A 27,388-nucleotide genomic window follows, 5' to 3' on the forward strand; every position below is an offset into this window, starting at 1 on the left:
ATCCTCCAAATCCCACCAACATCAGCTGCCTCAGAGTGCAACTGGTCCTTCTTTGGGAACACACACACCAAAGCACGCAACAGGCTGACCAATACAAGGGTTGAAAAATTGGTGGCCATCCGGGCAAATTTGAGGCTTTTTGAGCCTGACAACGAGCCATCCTCAACAAGGTTGGAAAGTGACAGTGAAGATGAGGCCTCAGAGTCTGATGTTCAAGAGGTGGACATTGAGAAGGTCCAGGGAGAAGACATGGAAGCCTGAGAGGAAGACAACCAAAACTTTAGTTTCTAGACTATCATTTTATGTTGAAGACGTTTCTGGGAGATGCGATGGATCATTCAACATCAAATTCCCTTTCTTTTGTTGTTCAGTGAAATCATCCCATGTGAAGAGTCAACTCATTTAATTTAAGTACAATTCGCAACTAAATTGTTTTTTTATTTTTATTGGAAGGATTTAAACATTTGCAAATTATGTCTACTTATGATAAGGTAAAAGGTTTATGTTTCTGTCTCCATATGATATGGTAAATATATCCAATGCAAAAAACATCTACATTTAAATGGTATTAATATTAATTAGCATATATTTCCATTAATTCCCATATATTCCTGTTAATTCCCATGGAAAGTTTCCACCTCTGAATATTCCCCAAAATGTGTAACCCTAGTGGTGACTGCTACATACTGAACACTCTCCACTTGAAACAAACAGAGACCAACTACAGATTAGATTTCTAACTGCAGGTCTGAGCCTACTGTTTAGGCTCTCTCAGTGCCGTGGAATCTTACTGAAACCCCCGTGAAATAATATCTCTGGGCCATTAATCACCACTGACACCCAAATAACCAGATTGAAAATGCCTGTGGCCTCGGAAACAAACAGCAAATTAGTTCTATGCGACGGCGTGTGGGGACCGTGCCGGGAGAAAAGTGATATCCAGCACAGGGTTTCCGTTAGCCAGTAATAGCCGGCAAAAAAATGAAAAGCCGATAAATAAAACTGCCGCCGCTCAATTGTCCGGAAGAAAAAAAAGAAAACAAATGAAAAATAAGGCTTTTTAGCCTATTCATTGATGGAAATATTGTATTTTTCCTTTATTTAACTAGGCAAGTCAGTTAAGAACAAATTCTTATTTACAATGACTGCCTACCAAAAGGAAAAAGGCCGCATGCGGGGGCGGGGGCTGGGATTAAAAATATATATAAATATTAAGGATGCAACGGTACAGTGGGCCCACGATTCGGTATGTATCACGGTTTGTGGGCGACGGTAACGGTACGGTTTCGATATCTTTATATTTAAGAAAAAAAACACACCTCAGTGCCTCTTCAAATTTGCATCTCTCTGTCTCGCTAGTGCTCGCCACTGTCATGTTGGAGCTGAGAGAATATTTGTTTTTAGTTTCCCCTCTCTTCATGGGGCCTCTTTAGGGAGGTTTTCTACTGAGATGTCATTGCAAATCATCCATTAGTTGTTTAAGGGGGAGGGGTTTGCAGTCACTACATTTTGAGATATTGCTGTGGAGTAAAGTTTGTCAGCCCTCAGGAGCCCCCTAACGGCCACAAGCTGCACGTTTGGTTCTGTGGATCTGAATGTATAATGTGCGTGTAGTCTGCAGCGCAATAAGCACGTTTTGGAAATTATAAGAAAATAACAGGCATGCCGTAATTCCGCGGTTCAAGTGTGCATATTGAACCGTAGGGGGCGTACCGAACGGTTCGATAACATACTGTGTACCGTTGCATCCCTAATAAATATAGGACAAAACACACATCACAACAAGAGAGACAACACAATACTACATAAAGAGAGACCTAAGACGACAACATAGCAAGGCAGCAACACAACATGACAACAACATGGTAGCAACACAGCATGGTAGCAGCACAAAACATGGTACAAACATTATTGGGCACAGACAACAGCACAAAGGGCAAGAAGAGACAACAACACATCATGCAAAGCAGCCACAACTGTCAGTAAGAGTGTCCATGATTGAGTCTTTGAATTAAGAGATTAAGATAAAACTGTCCAGTTTGAGTGTTTGCTGCAGCTCGTTCCAGTCGCTAACTGCAGTGAACTGAAAAGAGGAGTGACACTGGGATGTGTGCGCTTTGGGGACTTTTAACAGATAGTGACTGGCATAACGGGTATTGTATGTGGAGGATGAAGGCTGCAGTAGATATCTCAGATAGGGGGGAGTGAGGCCTAAGAGGATTTTATAAATAAGCATCAATGGGTATACAGAGATGACCAGTTTATAGAGGATTATAGAGTGCAGTGATGTGTCCTATAAGGAGCATTGGTGGCAAATCTGATGGCCGAATGCTAAAGAACATCTAGCCACTCGAGAGCACCCTTACCTGCCGATCTATAAATTATGTCTCCGTAATCTAGCATGGGTAGGATGGTCATCTGTATCAGGGTTAGTTTGGCAGCTGGGGAGAAAGAGGAGCGATTACGATAGAGGAAACAAAGTCTGGATGTAACTTTAGCCTGCAGCTTTGATATGTGCTGACAGAAGGACAGTGTACCATCTAGCCATACTTTCAGGTACTTGTATGAGGTGACTTTCTCAAGCTCTAAACCCTCAGAGGTAGTAATCACACTTGTGGGGAGAGGTGCATTCTTCTTACCAAACCACAATACCTTTGTTTTGGAGGTGTTCCGAACAAGGTTAAGGGTAGAGAAAGCTTGTTGGACACTAATAAAGCTTTGTTGTAGAGCATTTAACACAAAATCCGGGGAGGGGTCAGCTGAGTATAAGACTATCATCTGCATATAAATTGATGACAGTGCTTCCTACTGCCTGAGCTATGTTGTTGATGTAAATTGAGAAGAGCATGGGGCCTAGGGTTGAGCCTTGGGGTACTCCCTTGGTGACAGGCATTGGCTGAGACAGCAGATTTTCTGACTTTATACACGGCACTCTTTGAGAGACGTAGTTCGCAAACCAGGCCAAAGACACTCAGAGACAGCAATACTCCCACAAGAATGGAATGGTCTACCGTATCAAGAGCTATGGCCAAGTCAATAAAAATAGCAGCACAACATTGCTTAGAATCAAAGGCAATGGTCACATCATTGAGGACCTTTAAGGTTGTGGTGACACATCCATAACCTGAGCGGAAAACAGATTGCATACTCGAGAGAATAATATAGACATCAAAAAAGCTTTTTTCAACACTTTTGATAAACAGGGCAAAATAGAAATAGGCCTATAACAGTTAGGATCTGCTTGATCTCCCCCTTTAAATTAAGGAGGAACAGTGGCTGCCTTCCAAGCAATGGAAACCTCCCCAGAAAGGAGAGACAGGTTAAATAGGTTGGAGATAGGCCCGGCAATGATAGGGGCAGCAACCTTAAAGAAAAAAGGGTCTAAACCATCTGACCCAAATGTTTTTTGGGGGTCAAGTTTCAGGTGCTCCTTTAGCACCTCAGACTCAGTGACTGCCTGTAGGGAGAAACTTTGTAGCGAGGCAGAGGAAAAAGAGGGAGAAGCATCGGGGATAGTCGCTTTAGAAGGGGTGGGAGATGAGGAAATGGACGGACAAGAGGCATGGCTGAGTCAAATAGGAATCCTGACTCAATGAAGTTGTGATTAAAGAGCTCAGCCATGTGCTTCTTGTCAGGAACAACCACATCATTAACATTAAGGAACATGGGCAGCTGTGAGGAGGAGGGTTTGTTTATTCTCCAGGTCTTTAACCGTTTTCCAGAACTTCTTGGGGTTAGACCCACAGAGAGAACTGCTCCTTAAAGTAACTAACTTTGGCCTTCCGGATAGCCTGAGTGCACTTATTTCTCATTACACCGACTGAAATACCAGTCGGTGTAAATACATTTGACCGGTCATGCTTATCGGTCTATAGGTTAATTTGCATAATTTAGTACAGCAATCAGATACAGAGCCTATGAGCGGAAAATCTGTCAGAAAGTGCGCCAGCTGCTGCTACAGCTCTTCAAACAGCTCATTCGTTGCTGCTGGAGTGAAACGTGCTATAATAAGCCCAGTCATTGTGTAACAATTCTAAATGCAACTGCGTGTTAAAAACTGTTTATGGCCACAATAAAAAATTGCTATTCAGGAAACGGTAGGCAGGCTTGAGCACATTACACACCACTTTGCAATGAGCTGGAAGCTGTATGCATTTTGAAAACATATACTTAATTGTTTGAATTCATAGAGGTATGTCTTCAAAGTAAAATATGACCATAAAAACGTGGAGGCAATTATTTTATAAAGACGATTAGCCCATTTCTCTCATGTTCTATTGGTTTTCAAATCAAGTTTCTTTCATCCTCCAGTAGTCAAAGGCACACTCCTAATCATATTAGCAACCCATGCTAGCTGTTGCAACTTTAGATCTCCCCTCTTTCTAAATTTCTAACTGATATTTACATTTGTCACATGAAACCGCTCTCATGTGCGGTGCGCTTTTGACCATGGTGTTACCCTGCTATTTGCATTACGGAATGAACACTCGAGTGTAGCCTCCTGCCTTGTACGCATTGCTAATCTGAAAAAATAATAGTTTATCAACTTTTTAAGCTAAACGTTCTGATCCGCTGCATCAGCCTCATTGCTTTTTTAAAGATTTTTGGGGGATGTAGCCTAGGCATGTTTGGAATAGGCTATTTCTTTCTCGCACAGAATGACAGGTTGGCCAATAGAATAGGACAACTTTTCTACTATGGGGCATATTAGATTGACATAGGCTAGTGATTTTGCTGTTTGTTACTCGTCTTGTTGGCTGAGGAAAAGTAAATGTGGCAGTTATTCTAACATATTCAAAGTGCGCATCGGAATTCGGTAAGGAGGCACACTGTTGCATCCTCTAGCTGCATGTTCTGTTACGATGAATAACCATAATCTAAATTATATTTCTGTCATTCTGAGCACCGTAGTTGGATGCCATAATCAGGTTATGCACCCAATGCATATGCATCCGATAAAATTCTCAAATGTCGTTTAAATTAAAATGCTGCCGGTCAATAGTCCGGCGCCACATTTTCCTAATAAACACTGATCCAACAGCAAACATATCAAAATTATATCAAGCATGAAATGGAATGAAATGACAGTCTGTGTGTGGAAGGGGTGAGTGATAGAGGTGTGATATTATTTTTTTATGGTACACATGCAAAAGACTTTGAGATCTTTCAAGGACACACGCCAAATGACGGACTACTATGATCAGAATATATATATGAGCGAATCAAATTTGGCACAATAGGTAGCTGAATAGAAAACATGCAAAGCACAGTGTAGAGCTCCTGACTGCATGTGCTGTCAATGAAATAGAATAAATAGAATGGTGTTCCCCATTCAAGTCAATGCTGGCAAAGATGGCAAAATAGGTGGATGGCAAAGATTACACAGCAAATTAGCAATACAACATTTTGCTGACCAAATTCGACAATCTCATTAAGTACGTTTACATGCACACAAATAATTCAATATTAAACTGATTATGGAAGAAGGCCAAGTATGGCATCAGTCATGTAAACACCTTACTCTGCTTATCTTAAGGTCATAATCAGGTAAGTATATGCCGATTAAATCTGAGCAATAATTCAAATTATTAGGACATGTAAACAAACACCTTAATCAGAGTTACAGTGGTGTATTTGATCTGCACATGTGCTAGCATTGTTCTTTTGCACGAGTGAAGAGAGTTCAAATTTTATTTTGAAATAGTTTAAATGTCCCAACTCCAAATCAAATAGGGTTCACAAAAAATAACATGGTCGCTGTGGTAGAACGTTTATTTCGATTGGTGATATACTGCATTTATCGAATGTGTCTATGTAAAAATTATTATTAGGGAAATCGTTCTTCTCGCAATGTATGTAAACGTTGAAAATCAAACTATTATACAGTGCCTTGCAAACGTATTCATCCCAATTGGTGTTTTTTTCTATTTTGTTGCATTACAGAATGTAATTTAAATATATTTTTATTTGGATTTCATGTAATGGACATACACAAAATAGTCCAAATTGATGAAGCTCGCGGAAGGCTACCCGAAACGTTTGACCCAAGTTAAACAATTTAAATGCAATGCTACCAAATACTGATTGAGTGTATGTAAACTTCTGACCGCTGGGAATGTGATGAAAGAAATAAAAGCTGAATAAATCCCTATTATTCTGACATTTCACATTCTTAAAAAAAGTGGTGATCCTAACTGACCTAAGACAGGGCATTTTACTAGGATTAAATGTCAGGAATTGTGAAAAACTGAGTTTAAATGTATTTGGCTAAGGTGTATGTAAACTTCCAACTTCAACTGTATATACACTTTTTTTTCTTTTACCTTTATTTAACTAGGCAAGTCAGTTAAGAACAAATTCTTATTTTCAATGACGGCCTAGGAACAGTGGGTTAACTGCCATGTTCAGAGGCAGAACGACAGTTTTATCTCGTCAGCTCGGGGATTCGATATTGCGGTTACTAGTCCAACGCTCTAACCACTAGGCTACCTGCCACCCCACCTGTTCTGAAAGGCCCCAGAGTCTGCAACACCACAAAGCAAGGGGCACCACCAAGCAAGCGGCACCATGAAGACCAAAGAGCTCTTAAAACAGGTCAGGGTCAAAGTTGTGGAGGAGTACAGATCAGGGTTGGGTTATAGAAAAATATCAGAAACTTTGAACATCCCACGGAGTATCACTAAAACCACTATTAAAAAATGGAAAGAATATGGCACCACAACAAACCTGCCTAGAGAGGGCCGCCCACCAAAACTCACGGACCAGGCAAGAAGGGCATTAATCAGAGAGGCAACAAAGAGAACAAAGATATCCCTGAAGGAGCTGCAAATCTCCACAGCGGAGATTGGAATATCTGTCCATAGGACCACTTTCAGCAGTACACTCCACGGAGCTGGGCTTTACAGAAGAGTGGGCAGAAAAAAGCCATTGCTTATTTTTTTCTTTAAGCAAACACGTTTGGTGTTCGCCAAAAGGCATGTGGGAGACTCCCCAAATATATGGAAGAAGGTAGTCTGGTCAGATGAGACAAAAATTTTGTTTTTTGGCCATCAAGGAAAACGTTATGTCTGGTGCAAACCCAATACTTCCCATCACCCTGAGAACACCATCCCCAAAGTGAAGCATGGTGTTGGCAGCATCATGCTGGGGGAATGTTTTTCATCGGCAGGGACTGAGAAACTGGTCAGAACTGAAAGAATGATGGATGGCGCTAAATACAGGGCAATTCTTGAGGGAGACTTGTATCAGTTTTCCACAGAGTTGAGACTGGGACAGAGGTTCACCTTCCAGCAGGACAATGACCCTAAGCATACTGCTAAAGCGACACTCGAGTGGTTTAAGGGGAAACATTTAAATGGCTTGGAATGGCCTAGTCAAAGCTCAGACCTCAATCCAATTGAGAATCTGTGGTATGACTTAAAGATTGCTGTACACCAGCGAAACCCATCCAACTTGAAGGAGCTAGAGCAGTTTTGCCTTGAAGAATGGGCAAAAATCCCAGTGGCTAGATGTGCCAAGCTTACAGAGACATACCCCAAGAGACTTGCAGCTGTAATTGCTGCAAAAGGTGGCTCTACAAAGTATTGACTTTGGGGGGTTGAATAGTTACGCTCAAGTTCAGTTTTTTGTATAAAAAATGCGCATCTTCAAAGTGGTAGGCATGTTGTGTAAATCAAATGATACAAACCCCCCAAAAATCAATTTTAATTCCAGGTTGTAAGGCAACAAATTAGGAAAAATGCCAAGGGCGGGTGAATACTTTCACAAGCCACTATATTTATCTGACTATTCCCAACAATTGTATTATTGTGTGCATGTAACCATACTCGTTGACCTACAAACCAAAATTCGGAGTAAACCACCCTCCCGCTTAGCCTTTTCTCTCTGCTGGTGATAAATTGCGAGAAGCATTGCAGGAAGTAAATGCAGGAAGTGTAACCCATTAATTTAAATTATTGCGTCACACTACCAGGCAGCCATTGCAATTTTTTTTATGAGGGTTATTTTATTTATCATGACGGTAATTCATTCATAACTGTTGGTTAACTGTTGGTTAACTGTTGGTTACACGGTTATACGGTAATTGTGCCAGCCCTAACTGTGCCATCGCATTGCATGGGTTTTTTAAATAAATCCCTTACTTGGCATATCCCATGGTCATCATATCAAGCAGCTAATTTTGGCCTGGATGAAATACAAAAGCCGGGATGATGTGAGGTTACCTGAGTCCTTTATCCAAAAATAGTAGCTGAAAGGATGGGTCAAACTTGGCTGTGGAACAGAGGAATGGTAAGTGTGTGTGGTGCCAGGCATAATCAAATATGACCCGATTTGGCTTGAATCCCCTGAGATCAGTGTCTTGGGGCCACGGAGGGCCTGGGAGCCAGGTAAGGACAACCCAGGACAAGGAGCCCATCTACATGGATTAAACCAGGCCTCTTTGAAGCTGGTTCTTTTCATTGGAAGGCTATTAATATTAATAATGAAAAGCCCAGCGTGAATACTTCCTGGCCAGGGGAAAATGAACAAAATAAACAGAGAGGAACCTCTAGCAAACTTCTGACTGCTAATAAAACACTATCAGGGGATTAACTCTCGCTTTGTAAAAACTACACAGCCCCTGAGTCCATTAAATTAATGAGTCGATATACAGGGATGGGAGGTGTTAACACCTTTTAATAGCCTAATTCAAAGACGACTAGCTAATTTGACGTTGCATAACTTTTACTCACTTGTTCAGTTTCATCTTTATACTGAAGAGAAATTGATCAGAAAAGTACATCCTTGTCGTACATTGTGTTGCCCATGCTGCACTCCTTTGCTTCATCTACAGTGCTTCCGGAAAGCATTCAAACCCCTTGACTTTTTTGTACATGTTGTTACGTTACAGCCTTATTCTAAAATGGATAAAATAATATATCTACACACAATACCCCATAATGACAAAGCGAAAACTGGTTTTTAGAAATGTTAGCAAATGTATTCAACAGGGAAAAAAACGTATTTACTAGTACTTTGTAGTACTTTGTCTAAGCTTAAGATGGCTATTTAAGTTAAAATGATTTCAGCCCTAAGTAGGCCTTTTTGAAAGTGAAGTTTGTAAGTTCTTCATGTAGCCTTATCACAATACAAATATAATGTATGTAGCCTACTCACTATTTCAGTATTATTTTTTCAACATTTTCCTTTATATTATTCTCTTCTCTTGAAAGTAAATCAATACATGTCAGGGGAGGGGAACTTAAAAATAAAATCAATAAAGCAAATGGAGGCTGAAGAAACTGCCATAGTGTGCAGAAGGAAAGAGATTCACCAGAAAGAACAACCGGAGAACCACAAAAAAGCAAACACATTGGGTCAATCTATCCTGAACACCTGCGTTGAGCAGCCCTGATTTATCCCATAATGAGCAGAACGCTGGAAGTAATGTTTCTCTCCTAAACATGAAATCAAAACCAAACAAGGACCTGCTTATAGTATGTACCTCCATACGGCTGGCCTTTCACTTACGTAAGATTAGAAGACAGCATTAAATGTTCTCTTCAGAGATGCTCTAAATACCCGTGGAGAGTGCAGCAAAACTTCTCAGGATTCTTCAACAACACCCCTCTATGCAAGTTGAATTAAAGAGCTTTTCATCACTTTGCCTGGACAAAGATTTTAAAAAATGATCACTGTGTGGGGAATAAAAAAATACTTTGAAGAGCTCCTCTCCCAAAGATGGTTTTTGAGGGCTGTATAGTCCCTTTGAAGTTCTCGACTGTGGAACAGAGAGCAAACAGAATAGCCTAATTATTACACCATTGGGTAAAAAAGCTGATGCATTTTTGTGTTATCTCCTAACAGTAACATGACAGCCTACCACATAAAGAGAGCTCTAATAGGCACTGACAGGTGAGTAATGAGTGTACAGACAGAAGAGATGGCACAAACCTGGAGGCCTCATCTCCCTCTGCTCAGTCTGGGGCTCACACTCACACAGGATCACAAGGTGACCTCCGGAAGCAGGACTGAAAAACGGTAGCATTATAATCATATGAATGGAAACAGGAATAAATTCGAAACAAAGTGACACCTGGTGAGAAGATTTCTATTTGATGACCAAAAAATGAATCTGCTCCAGCAGCTGTGAGGATTACTCAGTAATGGCTGACTCTCACCAGAAAGACCATGTAAACCCTGGATGGGATGGATAAAGGATGAGAAGGATATATGCAATTGATTTTTAGTGAGCCTTTTCTGAAAGAGGAAGCCAATATTTGTTAATATCTCCATGGAAGTCCTAATAAAACACTTTTACAAGACATTTACATGCCTTAATGCGGACAAACAGAGAGTAAATTGCCTCTGGAAGGTGAGAGCACTCCTCTTGGTGCCCCTCCAGGGGAAGACTAATGAAATATCTATCTGCATAAAGAATTAGGTAGGTAGGTGGGCCGTAGCAACTGGTGGGGCTAATGCCTGGCTGTTAGCTATTAGAGCAGGCTGCTGGAGCGTGGAGCAGCTCTCCGTCTGACTGACTAACTGGCTCATTACTGGGGGGAGTGGGAGAGAGGTCTGACCAAGTGCTGCTCTGATGATAGCGCTGGCTAAGAGGCAATTTAAGTGGTGTGGTTCAGAGCATTGTCAGGTGTCCGAGTCCCCAGCTGGAAGCCGAGCCAGGCAGGCAGGCGGTGGCTTTATCAGAGGCAGGTGATGTGCACACACACACACACACACACACACACACACACACACACACACACACACACACACACACACACACACACACACACACACAGGGTTATAATTAATCATCACACCTGCCAGATTTCACACAGACACACTTCCAGCTCCATACAGGCAGAATGTGGGGCGACAGAAAAGCATATTTGCGTGAAGCTCTAGGGCCTCATATGAATAGGAGCAGATCAATGGAACATCAGCCTCTGCCAAAAAAAAAAAAACTTGCTGTATAGAGCTCTAAATTGTGGTGGGAGTCTGGACATCTCATAGTGCTTATTTGATAAGGCCCTCTGGCACACAGCATACACAGGTCTGACACTCTGAACAAGGGAGCACACTATTAATTACATTCTGTAGCTGATGGCTCTACGAATCTGCATCCTTTGGGGTCCAGGTCGATATTCCAGACAAAAGCAGCACATGTTCTATTAACAGCTTCCTGGCTCACGACCAGCTTCCTTGAAAAAATATATTTTCAAAACAATAATGTATATTGTTCCAATACTGTATATCAAAATATTTAATATATCAATCTCTGTAAAAATAGAAATCTACCATAGAGTTTTTTTTTTCTTTGATCAGTTGACGTTAGTAACTTGTCCCAACCCTGTTTTGATAAGAGCTAGGTACTGTTAGGTATCTGTGACTGATTTAGAGTGTTATGTTCAACATGTAACTTTGGTCTTCAACTAGCCAACCTTGCGGTGTCTTTCTAAAGAAAAGGCAATTTAAACTATTCTGAAGTGCAGGCAGGCTGTAGGGGTATGAATGCTGATAGAACTCTTTCCAGAGGCCCGCAACGAGCTGTGAGTCAGAACCAACTCAATACTCCCGCTGAGAGTCCCACTTTAGTTTCACACAGAGTTCCTCAGTAATACTACACACACACACACACACACACACACTACAGCTCTCCTGTTTTGAGAGCTGTGAAGCATTGAAACCCCGAGAAGACAAGTCAAATGTCTGCTTGTTGAGGAGTGGAGAATCAGCTATTCAGCTGGCTTGGGGTGAAGCTCCCCCAAGGTACAGATCTCGAATCAGATCAAGAATACCCTTCCCCAATCCTAACCTTAACCATTAGTGGGTAAAATGCACAACGGACCCAAGATCAGTGTCTAGGGGCAACTTCACCCTAATCAATTCTGCCGTCTCCTGGGCTCGCTCACCTGCTGATGGACACGTCACTGAGACAGCTGGGTGACCTGGAAATGACCTCTACAACAGAAGGCTGCTGCTGCTCCTCAGAGGGCTCCTGCACTGGTGATGTCATCAATATGCAGAAGGCCTCTGAGTCACTGGGACTGGGATCCCTCTGTTCCTGTTCTGCTGCTTTATCTACAGAAAGGAGGGAAAAGAACATGGACAGTACTCATGATCATGTCATAAAGAACTGGTAGAAATCATTGGTGAAAATGAGCTGTCAAGAATCTATGTTGAGAAACTGTCCTTGACAACCATGTCTTTTAATCTGGATCTGTCCTGTTTTAATGTTGTACACATGATGTGTGAGCAGGCTGCATGATAGATGCTAAAGTCATCCATGTCAATTTCTATCTTATATCTTATATATTTCCCCAATGTAATGTTCAAAATGCCTTTAACCACAAACAAACCACTGTGTCTTCTAGGCGGTGGGCAAAATATATGACCAGCAGTTAATGTTATTCTATGCATTATAAATATGATTACCTCTGCACATACTGACGTTTCGTTCTGTGACGGAGAAATTCCATGTAAAGCAATGAAACGCTTGATTTGTCGACAGTTAAAACACCATGTGGTTGTTTTTTTTCAAGATGAAAGCAAACAGAATGCTAGGTAGTGCTAGGTACTAACAGCCAATACAGCACGGGCTGGAAGCTATAGCATACCTCGATTGGTCAATTGCGCTGCAATATCCCCAATAATTAGCATACTGTTAAGCTTCCCCAACTTAATGTTCACACACTGATCACCGAACTCCTCTAGCTTCACTCACTTTGATACTAGATCTTTCCTTTTATCGAAAATAAATAGGCTCCGTCATTTTGTTGGCAGCCATTGCTTTCAGTAGACTACAAGTGTGACCTTTTCCAAGACATTCAACAAACTGAATCCCAAAAGAGCTCGTGGGTGTGTTGAATGTTAGCCAAAAAATATATACATAATAACTTATGCGACAAGTTATGGCAGTATGCTTCCACGTTTTATGCAATACATGTGTATCTTTTTTGGCTGACGTGCCAAAGACAAACCACACATGCAGAGGTAATAATGTGTGTATTGACTTTCACTATAGAGTTCATGCATCTAACTTTTGGCTGGGAAGCATGCAGACACCTTAATGCCCACATTGAAACAACACTATAACAGAACACATATCAGAGCCAATATGAAAGGGTTCAAATAAGCTGTCTCCACATTTTTTTAATTTCGCCTTTATTTAACCAGGTAGGCCAGTTGAGAACAAGTTCTCATTTACAACTGCGACCTGGCCAAGATAAAGCAAAGCAGTTCGACAAAAACAACAACAGAGTTACACATGGGATAAACAAACGTACAGTCAATAACACAATAGAAAAATCTATATACAGTGTGTGCAAATGTAGTAAGATTAGGGAGGTAAGGCAATAAATAGACAGTGGTAATTTCAATTTAGCATTAAAACTGGAATGATAGATGTGAAGATGATGATGAGAAAGTAGGGATACTGGGGTGCTAAACAGCAAAAATAAAAACAATATGGGGATGAGGTAGTTGGGTGGGCTATTTACAGATGGGCTGTGTACATGTGCAGTGATCGGTAAGCTGCTCTGACAGCTGATGCTTAAAGTTAGTGAGGGCGATACAAGTCTCCAGCTTCAGGGATTTTTGCAATTCGTTCCAGTCTTTGGCAGCAGAGAACTGGAAGGAAAGGCGGCCAAAGAGGTGTTGGCTTTGGGGATGACCAGTGAAATATACCTGCTGGAACGCGTGCTACGGGTGGGTGTTGCTATGGTGACCAGTGAGCTGAGATTAGGCGGGGCTTTACCTAGCCTGTTGAGGATAGAGGGCGCTATTTTCACTTTGGGAGAAAATCGTGCCCAATTTAAAAGGCCTCGTACTCTATTCTTGCTCGTACAATATGCATATTATTATTACTATTGGATAGAAAACACTCTCAAGTTTCTAAAACCGTGTGAATTATATCTGTGAGTAAAACAGAACTCATTTTGCAGCAAACTTCCTGTCAGAAAGTGAAAAATCTGAAATCCAGGCTCTGTTCCAGGGCCCCCCTAATCGTTTGCTTGAATTCTATTAGTATACATGCACTTCATACGCCTTCCACTAGATGTCAATAGGCTGTGAGAGGTGAAATGGGGTCTCTAGCTCTTTCTATGGTGAAAAGAGACAGCATGGAATGACATGACCCCAGAATTCCTTTGTTCAGGAAGCGCATAAAGGTCACCAGTATTGGCTTCTGAAAAGCATTCGTTATAGACGTGTTATATCTCCGGCTTTGATTTTATTTGATAAATGTAATAATATCATCGTGAAGTATGTTTTTTCAATATAGTTTTATTAGATTATTGAATTTTTTTCGGGAGTTTAGGCGTGTTGCGTTCTTTGCGTTTGGTGACGAAGGAGAGCTTAGCGCCACTTAGCTAGTTTTGCTTGCTCATTCGAGAGGGGAAAATGCCATTCTAAAACCAAACAACGATTGTTCTGGACAAAGGACCCCTTGTACAACATTCTGATGGAAGATCATCAAAAAGTAGGACCCATTTATGATGGTATTTCATATATCTGTCGAACATGTTTACTTTTAGTTAGCGCCCAGATTTTGGGGGCTCTCTCGCAATAACGTAAGCTGCATTATCGTAACGAAGTTCTTTTTAGAATTCTAACACGGCGATTGCATTAAGAACTAGTGTATCTATCATTTCCTATACAACATTTATTTTTTAGTAAAGATTATGAATAGTTATTTGGTCAGAATAGGTGAGTGTCAGAAAATTATCCGAACATTCTGGGAAAAAGATGCTAAGTTTTCAGAATGTGTAACCACGGATTTCAGCTCTAAATATGCACATTTTCGAACAAACCATATATGTATTGTGTAATATGATGTTATAGGACTGTCATCTGATGAAGGTTTATGAAGGTTAGTGAAAATTAATATCTTTTGCTGGTTTATTCGCTATCGCTAACGTGCCTATTGCTATCGCTAACGTGCCTTGATGAATGAATGCGGTTGTGTGGTAGGCTATTGTAGTAAGCTAATATAATGCTATATTGTGTTTTCGCTGTAAAACACTTTAAAAAATCGGAAATATTGGCTGGATTCACAAGATGTTTGTTTTTAATTTGCTGTACACCATGTATTTTTCAGAAATGTTTTATGATGAGTATTTAGGTATTTCACGTTGGTCTCTATAATTACTCTGGCTGCTTCGGTGCTATTTTTGATGGTAGCTGTGATGGTAGCTGCAATGTAAAACTGATTTATACCTCAAATATGCACATTTTTCGAACAAAACATAGATTTATTGTGTAACATGTTATAGGACTGTCATCTGATGAAGTTGTTTCTTGGTTAGTTTGGTTGGTTTCGTGCATGCTACCTGTGCTGTGAAAAATGTCTGTGCTTTTTTGTATTTGGTGGTGAGCTAACATAAATATATGTGGTGTTTTCGCTGTAAAACATTAAAAAAATCGGACATGTTGACTGGATTCACAAGATGTGTATCTTTAATTTGCTGTATTGGACTTGTTAATGTGTGAAAGTTAAATATTTCTCAAAAATATTTTTTGAATTTTGCGCTCTGCCTTTTCAGTGGAATGTGGGTGGAGTTCCGCTAGCGGAACGCTGGGGCTAGACAGGCTAGCAAAGATTTATAGATGACCTGGAGACAGTGGGTTTGGCAACGAATATGAAGCGAGGGCCAGCCAACGAGAGCATACATGTCGCAATGGTGGGTAGTAAATGGGGCTTTGGTGATAAAACTAATGGCACTGTGATAGACTACATCCAATTTGCTGAGTAGAGTGTTGGAGGCTATTTTGTAAATGACATCGCCGAAGTCAAGGATCGGTAGGATAGTCAGTTTTACAAGGGTATGTTTAGTAGCATGAGTGAAGGAGGCTTTGTTACGAAATAGGAAGCCAATTCTAGATTTAATTTTGGATTGGAGATGCTTAATGTGAGTCTGGAAGGAGAGTTTACAGTCTAACCAGACACCTAGGTATTTGCAGGGCGGGTGCGGGCAGCGATCGGTTGAAGAGCATGCATTTAGTTTTACTAGCATTTAAGAGCAGTTGGAGGCCACGGAAGGAGTGTTGTATGGCATTGAAGCTCGTTGGGAGGTTTGTTAACACAGTGTCCAAAGAAGGGCCAGAAGTATACAGAATGGTGTCGTCTGCGTAGAGGTGGATCAAAGAATCACCAGCAGCAAGAGAAACATCATTGATATATACAGATAAAAGAATCAGCCCAAGAATTGGACCCTGTGGCACCCCATAGAGACTGCCAGAGGTCCGGACAACAAGCCCTCCGATTTGACACACTGAACTCTATCAGAGAAGTAGTCGGTGAACCAGGCGAGGCAGTCATTTGAGAAACCAAGGCTATTGAGTCTGCCGATAAGAATGTGGTGATTGACAGAGTCGAAAGCCTTGGCCAGGTCGATGAAGACGGCTGCACAGTACTGTCTTTTATCGATGGCGGTTATGATATCGTTTAGGACCTTGAGCGTGGCTGAGGTGCACCCATGACAAGCTCGGAAACCAGATTGCGGAGAAGGTACAGTGGGATTTGAAATGGTCAGTGATCTGTTTGTTAACTTGGCTTTCGAAGATTTTAGAAAGGCAGGGCAGTATAGATATGGGTCTGTAACAGTTTGGGTCTAGTGTCTACCCCTTTGAAGATGGGGATGACCGCGGCAGCTTTCCAATCTTTAGGGATCTCAGACAAAACAAAAGAGAGTTTGAACAGGCTAGTAATAGGGGTTGCAACAATTGCAGCGGATAATTTTAGAAAGAGAGGGTCCAGATTGTCTAGCCCAGCTGATTTGTAGGCTTGGGCAAGTTGCTGCGGGGGGTGCAGAGCTGTTGGCTGGGGTAGGGGTAGCCAGGTGGAAAGCATGGACAGCCGTAGAAAAATGCTTAATGAAATTCTAGATTTCCGTAGATTTATCGGTGGTGAAAGTGTTTCCTAGCCTCAGTGTAGTGTGCAGCTGGGAGGAGGTGTTCTTATTCTCCATGGACTTTACAGTGTCCCAAAACCTTTTGGAATTTGTGCTACAGGATGCAAATTTCTGTTTGAAAAAGCTAGCCTTTGCTTTCCTAACTGACTGTGTATATTGGTTCCTAACTTCCCTGAAAAGTTGCATATCGCGGGGGCTATTCGATGCTAATGCAGTACACCACAAGATGTTTTTGTGCTGGTCAAGGGCAGTCAAGTCTGGAGTGAACCAAGGACTATATCTGTTCTCAGTTCTACATTTTTTGAATGGGGCGCTTATTTAAGATGGAGAGGAAAGCACGTTTGAAGAGCAAACAGGCATCCTCTAATGACGGGATGAGGTCAACATCCTTCCAGGATACCCGGGCCAGGTCGATTAGAAAGGCCTGCTCGCTGAAGTGTTTTAGGGAGCGTTTGACAGTGATGAGGGGTGGTCGTTTGACCATGGACCCATTACGGATGCAGGCAATGAGGCAGTGATCGCTCAGATCCTGGTCGAAGACAGCAGAGGTATATTTAGAGGGCAAGTTGGTCAGGATGATATCTATGAGGGTGCCCGTGTTTACGGATTTAGAGTTGTACCTGGTAGGTTCCTTGATAATTTGTGTGAGATTGAGGGCATCTAGCTTAGATTGTAGGACGGCCGGGGTGTTAAGCATATCCCAGTTTAGGTTACCTAACAGAATGAACTCAGAAGACAAATGGGGGGGCAATCAAATCACATACAGTGGGGCAAAAAAGTATTTAGTCAGCCACCAATTGTGCAAGTTCTCCCACTTAAAAAGATGAGAGAGGCCTGTAATTTTCATCATAGGTACACTTCAACTATGACAGACAACTATGGGCCAAAATACCAGCAACAGTGTGTGAAAACCTTGTGAAGACTTACAGAAAACGTTTGACCTCTGTCATTGCCAACAAAGGGTATATAACAAAGTATTGAGATAAACTTTTGTTATTGACCAAATACTTATTTTCCACCATCATTTGCAAATAAATTCATAAAAATCCTACAATGTGATTTTCGGGATTTTTTTTCTCATTTTGTCTGTCATAGTTGAAGTGTACCTATGATGAAAATTACAGGCCTCTCTCATCTTTTTAAGTGGGAAAACTTGCACAATTGGTGGCTGACAATAAAGGGTCCAGGCCAATTGGCAAAAGAGGTATTGTAGCCCAATAAGTTAGCTGTTATATGGGCCTAGCTGAAGGCTAGCCCAAGGTTAACTGGTGCTTGCTTCAGGACAGAGGCGTTAGCTAACAGTAGCCATTTGATTGCAGCTAGCTAGCTGCGATGATTCGAGGTAATGGTCCAGAGCTTGCGGCAGGAATCCGGTGATGTGGTAGAGAAAAGCAGTCCGATATGCTCTGGGTTGATATTGCGCTGTGCAGACTGGCAGGTATTGTCCGAGCTAAAGCTGGCTGGTGTCCGAGCTAAAAGGTGAAGACCGCTAGCCGTGGCTAACAAAGAATGATAGCTAGTAGCTAGTTAGCTGGCTAGCTCCTGATGGAGGTTCCAGTTATAAGGAATAAAAATAGCAGATCTGTGCCACATTGGGTGAGGCGGGTTGCAGGAAAGTATATTTCGTTTGTAGATAGAAAGTGAGATTAAAGTATATATGGGAAAAAAACGACTATTTACATGGGATAAGACAAAGACAAACACACATCCAACTGCTACGCCATCTTGGAAATTCACATAAGATGCAATGGAGAAAAAAAACATTTTGGGGAGAAAACATCCTTGTGGCCATGCTGCTGGGTGTATAGCTGAACCCTGGCCCTGATCAACTGTGACCACCTGAAGAGGAGCCATCAGAGGTCTGGGGCTGAGTGACGATGTGAACGTTGCGATAGCAAATCCCCCTGGACAGGAATAGAGAGAGGGTTCTTCATACAGAAACCGTCCCTGCGTCTCTCTCCTTTTGCAAATTGCTTATGGACTGTGAGCTCTGCTGGGGAGGCTGGGGGCTGTAAGACATTCCGTGGCGACGGTGCTAACCCTCGTTTAATCACCTCAACATGTTAATGAGGGTTACGGTGGTACCTGCAGAGCTGGAGCCCGCTCTCCGGTCCTCCTCTACTCTCTCATCCCTCACTTTCTGTTTCATCTCCCTCTTCCTGGTCTTTTCCAGGCGACCCCGGACCTGGGCGATAAGGCGGGAGAACTCACTGTTATGCTGCTTCCCTGCAATACAGATGAGGAGAGGTAAGAAGCCAGGCAAGGCATGCAGAGATCAGACATGCACATGCACAGTAACACACGTAAGCAGACAGATCCTGTTTCTGAATGTTGCACAGAGGGAGAACTGCAGTTCGATTCCCTTTTATACAAAAACCCACATCCAAACACGGAGAAACAAGCGTGGTTTAAGACCCAGATACATCAAGGCACCTATCATACAAACTCCCTCCTGCTTATTATATCATAACTAGAGGCACGCGCTCTGGAAGATAACCAATGTTAATGTAAGGTCTGGTGTGTTAGAATACAGGACCCCTCTCTGAGTACATTGTTGAGAACAGCCCTATATTCAGTTGCAGTGATGGTAAAGGACAGTGTGTCATGGGAGGTTTGTGGGGATGTTTTTGTTTTAAATAGCAGAAGGAAAAAGACAAGGGTTTTACTAATATGATAGACAGACGAGGGTGAGCTCCATAAAAAGGCCTCTGAGAGCCTATCAGCCTACACAGAAAGAGTTAAATGATAACAAATCAAATTAAACCACAAGTGTCTCCTGGAAAAACAAACTCATTAAAACATGAGTGAAACCACAAATGAAAACCACACGATTAAGGCAGACAAAAGCTATTGGATCAAGTCAGCAGAAGGTATTCAAGTTGAGTGCAAAAACAGATGGGTTCAATTCAGACAAAAAAAACATGAAATATTACAATAATAGAACTGAGCACAAACTCCAGAGAATGTAAAACAAAACGTATGAAATCGCAATTTCAGGGATTTTATTGCAAAACAATGGATCTGAGAGAAACAAAAAGCACATGCTATCCTGAAAATATTTATACTCAGACCTTATAGCTGGTTACAGATTTGACTGAAAATATGTTTCATTCTAGGGTTGGGTGATATGGCAAAAATATAATTGAATTTGTTTTTTGGCAGTATTTTTTGTTTCTAAATAATAAAAGTTCTAAATATGCTTTATGAGTAGTTCATGACCCTAAGGACCCTAAGGTCAATCACAACACAAATAAGTGATTTCAATGGGGCTTTCTCCATTCTGATTGTTTATACTGTTCAATCCAACATCAAACGAAAATAGCTAGCTAGCTAACATATTCATGTTTCGTCTATTCCCAGTGTTGCCAATTTAGCGACTTGGTTACGCATTTTTCAGAGTTTTCAGACGCCTCCAGCTACTTTTATTGGGGAGTTTTGCTACAGAGTGTTTCTATGGTTTTGATAACATTGATCGACGTTGCCCACTGTCATGACTGTCCTGATCAGGTCAGGTTACAGGAGACCACAACCCTACAGATTATCTCTCAACCCCAACAGATGAGGAGAGATCTAAGGGTCTGAAGATGTGGGGGTTTTATGACCCCTCACACCCATGGTCATTCTGAGGCCACAGAAAATATTCCCTCTCACTATGGAGAACAAGCCTCAGAACTTTAAACATGCAATAAAGGGACTTTGGAACAATGGTTTCCGTCAACTACAATGGTGGTCATGACGATAGATGGAATATCAAAATGTATGTCATTTTTGTTTTGTTATTAAAGGTTAATAGATTACGTTATTATGAAAACATTGTAACGTTAAGAGTTTTCCTCGTATATGCTTGATGTTTATACATTGTACGTTGTGTGGAAAATGTCCAAATCAAAGAGAATGTTTCGGTAGAGATGAAATGTGAAGTTAGTTGTCTAAAATTGGATTTGAGTAAAATCTATACCTTGCCCCTCAAACTTGGTACGCCCAGAGAATTGCCCTGAAGGCGGTTACGCCCACTTCTGACCCGAGGGTATAAAACCTGTGAGTGCAGAATTAACATAGTAGACTAAGTGACCCGAGCTGCAGCCAAAGGTCTAAAAGGTCAACGAATCCAAAACGCAACAAGTTGAAGACAAAGAAATCTTTTTCTACCCAAGCTACGGATGAGTAGCGTGTCTAAGCGGGTGTATTCAAGCCGAACCACCTAGCCTCCACTCCCCATCGAATCGTGGTATCTACACTCTTTCATCTTTACGCTGTGAGCTCCGAGCTACAGAGCTATCTGTCCTCCGAAGACCCCTTCCAGAGCGAGGACAAAGGAACAGGCCAGTAAAGCCAAAGGACACGGACATCGTGTCGTGAGGACACCTAGAGAGGTGCGCAGGAGAAGTGCGTCATTGAGCAGCTTGAACGGTCCACGCGGGAAAATCCACGGAGAACCTCCACAAGTAATTACATCATTATATTCTGACTCATAACAGCGGCAGTGTGGGGCAAGGCTAGGGTTAGAATGAGCATAGCTGACAATTTCACCCAAATGTATATTCCTTGTGTACTTTCTCTCTTTCTCTCTCTTTTAAATCCCCATTTTGGGTAACACGCGACCTAGTGTGTTGGCCCGTTATACTAAGTTCTAATCAATAGCCTAGAATGTGTTTTTGTGTATGTGTATCTTTTATCATCATTTTAGCTATTTAGTAAATAAATATTCAACTAAGACTGGTGTGGTGCGAATTCATTAGTGAGACCCGGGTCCGTGCAGAATCCCGGGCTATACGACGTTCAGAACGAAACTGTTAGAGGCAACTGGTTAATTAGCGGCTGTGGTAAAATCGATATTCTGATATTCTTTGAGTTAATTTGGGAAATAGAAACTCAATAAAAAATAGTTTTCCCATGGTGCCCCAGGTTAATGAGTTAATAATTGCTTGATTCAGTTAATCACGTAATTAGAAACTTGTAATCATTCGATGAGCAACAGTCGCCACATTAACTAATACAACGTCACAACATGTTGGCGCCCCCTGGGAGGATTCTAAGATAGGACTAGGCCGCACTGTTGGGTTAATTCCATACCAATTGTGAAGCCAGATACATATATACCATTAATAGCTATAGGCAGGACTAGTGTGGGAGAGAAGCGTGTGTGTGTGTGACGTTCAATTTCACCCAGATACTGGTCGGGAGTAGACACCCGGTGGCATTTCTGACGAAAGCCAGTGTGTAGGGGGGGTCTACTGAATGCTATGGGCTAGGGCCTATGTACCAGCCGATTGCAAGCATTCTGAGAATAATACTAGTTGGGCCCAAGTTAGTGTTAGTTCTGTCGATCGCTTCAAGGAGCGACCTGACTCGGTCATAAGCAATTCCTAGAGCGAGGACATATGAGCCAGCCATTACGGAAATTGGAGTAGATATATTCGTTTGACCGAAGCGAAGTCATTATCTCTCTACCTCTCGCGTTTGGTAACGTGAAGAGTTTAAGGGTTGAACGTGAGACGTCACCTAGTAAATCCGTTCCCTCATTGGAGGGAATTTCCCATGTGCGGCGAGGTGGAAACCCCGCGCAAGGAAAGCTAAGCATTGCTCTAGATGCTAAGCTAACAAAGGGGAGCAGCCATTTTTGTTTCCCCCTTTGTTCATAGTGAACTCCCGCGCCAGGCGGGAATCCTGTGAGATCTCAGCTTGCGCTATCAGTAACCTCTGGTGAAGAATCGCCAGTCATTTTTCATTAAATAATTCAGGTTACGCTGGAGGATATCAAACCAGTCTCAACTGATTGGATATCATTGTCTCAGTCAATTTTATACATACATTAAATTGATACGCTACCTTTCCAGGTTGGTTATTGGAATAATACACAAACGAATGTGTTCTAACCAATCAGACATGGTTAAACTGTTCCACATTAACTTAGATATAGCAACTATTTCAGGTTAATTAAAGCTAATTCCTGTAGCCTATACGGGGTTGACTAATCATTCAAATTGATTAATTAATTAAATATGTTTTATCAGCTCCATGGTGTTTAGGGAGACCTTTTTACAGCATTGTGAAATTCTACCTTTACTGGTACCTGGTCGATTTTAGCTTGTGTTAACAGTGACCTCCGGTGGTGAAGAATCACCAGTAATTATTTTAAAATAATTCAGGTTATGCTGTACGATATCCAACCAGTCTCAACTGATTGGATATCATTGTCTCATTCAATTTTATATATACATTAAATTGATACACTACCTTTCCAGGTTGGTTAATTGAATAATACACAAACTACTGTGTTCTAACCAATGAGACATAGTTAAACTTTTCAACGTTAACTTAGAGATAGCAACTCTTTCAGGTGAATTAAAATTCCCAAATAGCCTATACAGGTTAGATTTATCATTAAAATCGATTTAATCAATTAAACCTGTTTTGGCAAGTTCAGTAATAACCAACTCACATTACTGACCCAGTCTTGATGATTCATTGACATTTACAAACTGAGTTAAATCGTGTTTGCAGCCTCCAACTCAAAAACCAAAACATTACGTAAATTGAAATAACTGATAATCGTAACAATGAGCAATCCATCAGATGGGTTTCCACCCATTTCCCCTCTCATCAGTGGACCTTCACCCACGGAAAGATTGATCGCTGACCTCAGCAACGATGCAAATCCTAACTATGCCGAGGGGCTGAAAATGTTAGATTTCGAAGCCATAAGCGAGAAAAATGCAGACATTGCGACAGATGCTCTTCAAAATAGACCATCAGGCGGAGGCCTTGTGAAGGTTCCCTCCAGTTTAGCCCTCAACTATGCCCACCAGCAGAGATGGACAGTGCACCAGTACCTCAGTGCCCAGCAGAGGCACGAGCAGGAAGCTGGCATGTTCAAGGCACAGGTGGAGAGAACCAGGGAGCTGGCATCGAAAGCCGAAAAGTATAAGCTACTGCTAGCCGAGGAACTGGGTGTGAGGACAGATAAATTGGAAGATCTGTCTAACACTTATAACAAAGAACGCGAACAAACTCTTGACCAAGTACGTATTCTAAAGGAACAACTCGTTTTAGCCAAAACTAAATACGATGAAGTCCACGCAAAACTTGATGAATATAACGAGCTAGCTAGAAACCGGGGCAAGCAACTTGAGGCCCTGCAAACGGTCGTGAATGAAACCACTCAATGCAATAATGCTCTATTCCAAAAGCTGCAGACCAAAGACGATCAGTTAATGAACACAATGACCAAGTTGGAGGACAAAACAGCAGAACTCATTGAAGTCGCTGATTTAATGAAGGATGAGAAAGACCAAGTGAGAAAGTTGGAAAATGTGACCTTTAAACAAAAAGGAGGACATTGCATCACTGGATCTCTCACTCCACACTCGAGACCTCTCACTGCAAACCATGACAGATAAGTACGAGGCCGAGCGGAGCAAGGGCGACACCTACGTGTCTAAAATAAACACCCTCAACTCCCAGGTGGACTCTGCGATGCAGCAGAACACCACCCTTAGGTATCATCTGGAGGAACTCCAGAACAGTCACGCGCTATCGCGGGACAACCAAACCAAGCAAAATAGCTCACATCCGGAGCTCAGAGACCGAGGGAATGTAGATGACAGGAGAGGACAGCCTCTTTCTCGTGGCCATTCGGCCCACAGTGAATTGGGGCCTCCTCGCCAACACAACCACAGCTTGACTTTTCCTCTTGGCCTTTCGGCCCACAATTGCCCACGGGAGAGTGCAGATGCTCCCCGTGCACTTGGCGGAGACCGCCTTGACAAAATCATTAAAAACTTCCGCCTCTTTGACCCCGTTCCAGGAAAGCCAAACGACACTGAGACATTCTTAGCAGACATAGAGGACGCCTTGGATGGTTACCCAAACGCTACGAATGCAGACAGGCTCTACCTTTTGAAGCGAACGTCCAACAGACACGTGACAAGGTTCATCCGTTTACAAGAGCAACACGTACAAAACGACTATGCTCAACTTGCCACGGTTTTGAAAATAGAATTCAGTGGTTCTGCGACTCGCAAACACGATAGCTCGTTGGCTAACAATATCAGACAAGCTCGAAATGAACATCCACAAGCCTACTATCACCGGCTTCGTTCAGCTTACTTTGGCATGCTCACTGAAACTGGAATGGAAGATCTATTACCATTTAACCTGTTTGGGCTGCAAGGGGCAGTATTGAGTAGCCAGATAAAAGGTGCCCATTTCAAACGGCCTCGTACTCAATTCTTGCTCGTACAATATGCATATTATTATTACTATTGGATAGAAAACACTATCTAGTTTCTAAAACCGTTTGAATTATTTCTCTGAGTGAAACAGAACTCATTCTGCAGCACATTTCCTGACCAGGAAGTGGAAAGTCTGAAATCGATGCTCTGTTCTTCTTCCTGCCTATAAATGGGCACGAGACCTATTAGTATACATGCACGTCATACACCTTCCCCTGGGTGTCAAGAGGCTGTGAGAGAAGAAATTAGGTGATTATCTTGGTCTGAGATGGAACACATCATCTTGGAATGACGTGTCCCCCATTTTCGGTACTCTGAAGAGCGCGAGGTGGACAGTGGGATTGCCTTTTGTTTAGCTGCCGTTATAGGCGACTACTATCTCCGGCTTTGATTTTATTTGATACATGTCACCATATCATCGTAAAGTATGTTTTTTCAATATAGTTTCATCAGATTATTGAAATTTTTTCAGGAGTTTTGCCGTGTTCCGTTCTCTTCCGTTTGTTGACATGGAGAGCTTTGTGCCACTAGGCTAGCGCGCTTGCTAAATGAAGAGGGAAAGTTGCCGTTCTAAATCCAAACAACGACTGTTCTGGACAAAGGACACCTTGTCCAACATTCTGATGGAAGATCAGCAAAAGTAAGAAACATTTTATGATGCTATTTCATATATCTGTCGTAGTCGTCGGCGCCCAAGTGTTTCTGGCTATTGTGCTAAGCTAATATAACGCTACATTTTTTTCCCGCTGTAAAACACTTAATAAATCGGAAATATTGGCTGGAATCACAAGATGCCTGTCTTTCATTTGCTGTACACTATGTATTTTTCAGAAATGTTTTATGATGAGTAATTAGGTATTTGACGTTGGTGCCTGTAATTATTATGGCTGCTTTCGGTGCAATTTCTGTTTGTAGCTGCAATGTAAACTATGATTTATACCTGAAATATGCACATTTTTCTAACAAAACATATGCTATACAATAAATATGTTATCAGACTGTCATCTGATGAAGTTGTTTCTTGGTTAGTGGCTATTTATATCTTTATTTGGTCGAATTTGTGATAGCTACTGATGGAGTAAAAAACTGGTGGAGTAAAAAAAGTGGTGTCTTTTGCTAACGTGGTTAGCTAATAGATTTACATATTGTGTCTTCCCTGTAAAACATTTTAAAAATCGGACATGTTGGCTGGATTCACAAGATGTGTACCTTTCATATGCTGTATTGGACTTGTTAATGTGTGAAAGTTAAATATTTAAAAAAATATATATTTTGAATTTCGCGCCCTGCACTTGAAGTGGCTGTTGTCATAAGTGTACCGACGCCGGGCTGCAGCCATAAGAAGTTAAACAACTGTTCCTGTCAAACATGTCTCCCAACTTCATAAACTACTTGGGCCCTACTGCCCACGTTGGGTTGCAAATCTCGACGCTCCGAGAACTTGCAAGCACCGCTTTTGAAGCATCAAAAGCAAGCCGGGCTAAAAGCCCGGACACCTCGACTTTCGAGCTTAGGCGGGAACCATCACTCGAATTGGAAGGTGCTGCATCGGGGACATGTGCGGTAAAAGATGACGATCAAAGGGGGTGGCTACCAAGTAACCACCACTCCGACAACCACCGCCGTAACAATAGCAGCGATGAACGTTCCCAATCTAACAGGTCCCGTAGAGATCAACCTAGCCGATATGCCCCTGCGCCTAACGCTCACAAATGGTCAGGACCTAAGGGTAACAAGCGTAACAAGGGCAACAAAGTGTTCAACAATGATCTAAACGCTAACCGAGATGATATAGAAGCTATGGTAAGAGAGATACTGCAGGGTAAGAAACCTGAGAAAGAGGACAAGGATAAGTCATCATGACTAGGCGTAAAATCGTCGGAAACCAAGTCCCCCGAAACTCTTGCAATTCAAGAGGACGCAAACATTTCCATTACCCCCGCCCCCACTCAAAACCCTGTCCAAGAACCGCTCGTTCTAGACACAAGCCCGCAGGTTTTGTCTACAGACTTGGATGCGGATGTGGAGATGCACAAGATAAGTAGCTTTGCAACAGACGATTCCTCGCCCATTCCGATAGAGGACCCACTGGGTCACGTTGGTGACTTATCTGTCTTGGAAATCGACACAGATTACAAACCGCTCCGTTCTCCCAACCCACTCCATTTTGTTGGAGATATGACGAGAAAAACCAACTCGAACAGGCCATACCTTAGAACAGTCCTGGAGGACTGTTTGACCTGTCATGCTCTGATAGATTTC

At 42.0% G+C, this 27,388-nt stretch overlaps 1 protein-coding gene across 2 annotated transcripts in view; it reads right to left on the reverse strand.

Moving 5' to 3' along the window:
- Nucleotides 1-27,388, reverse strand: part of LOC120061513 (E3 ubiquitin-protein ligase RAD18-like) — a 96,447-nt gene that overhangs the window by 23,367 nt on the left and 45,692 nt on the right. The window contains exons 10-13 of one of the 2 annotated variants that reach the window (XM_039011407.1): nt 18,978-19,118; nt 11,895-12,063; nt 9,934-10,010; nt 8,627-9,760 (exon numbers count right to left, since the gene is read on the reverse strand). In XM_039011407.1, coding sequence (XP_038867335.1) covers nt 9,672-9,760; nt 9,934-10,010; nt 11,895-12,063; nt 18,978-19,118 — 476 coding nt within the window. In that variant the 3' untranslated portion in view covers nt 8,627-9,671. Of the gene's footprint in view, nt 1-8,626; nt 9,761-9,933; nt 10,011-11,894; nt 12,064-18,977; nt 19,119-27,388 lie in introns of those variants that run through there. The other variant, XM_039011416.1, reaches the window with a different exon arrangement.

Source organism: Salvelinus namaycush, chromosome 2 (assembly GCF_016432855.1).
Source record: "Salvelinus namaycush isolate Seneca chromosome 2, SaNama_1.0, whole genome shotgun sequence".
Taxonomy (NCBI): Eukaryota; Metazoa; Chordata; class Actinopteri; order Salmoniformes; family Salmonidae; genus Salvelinus; species Salvelinus namaycush.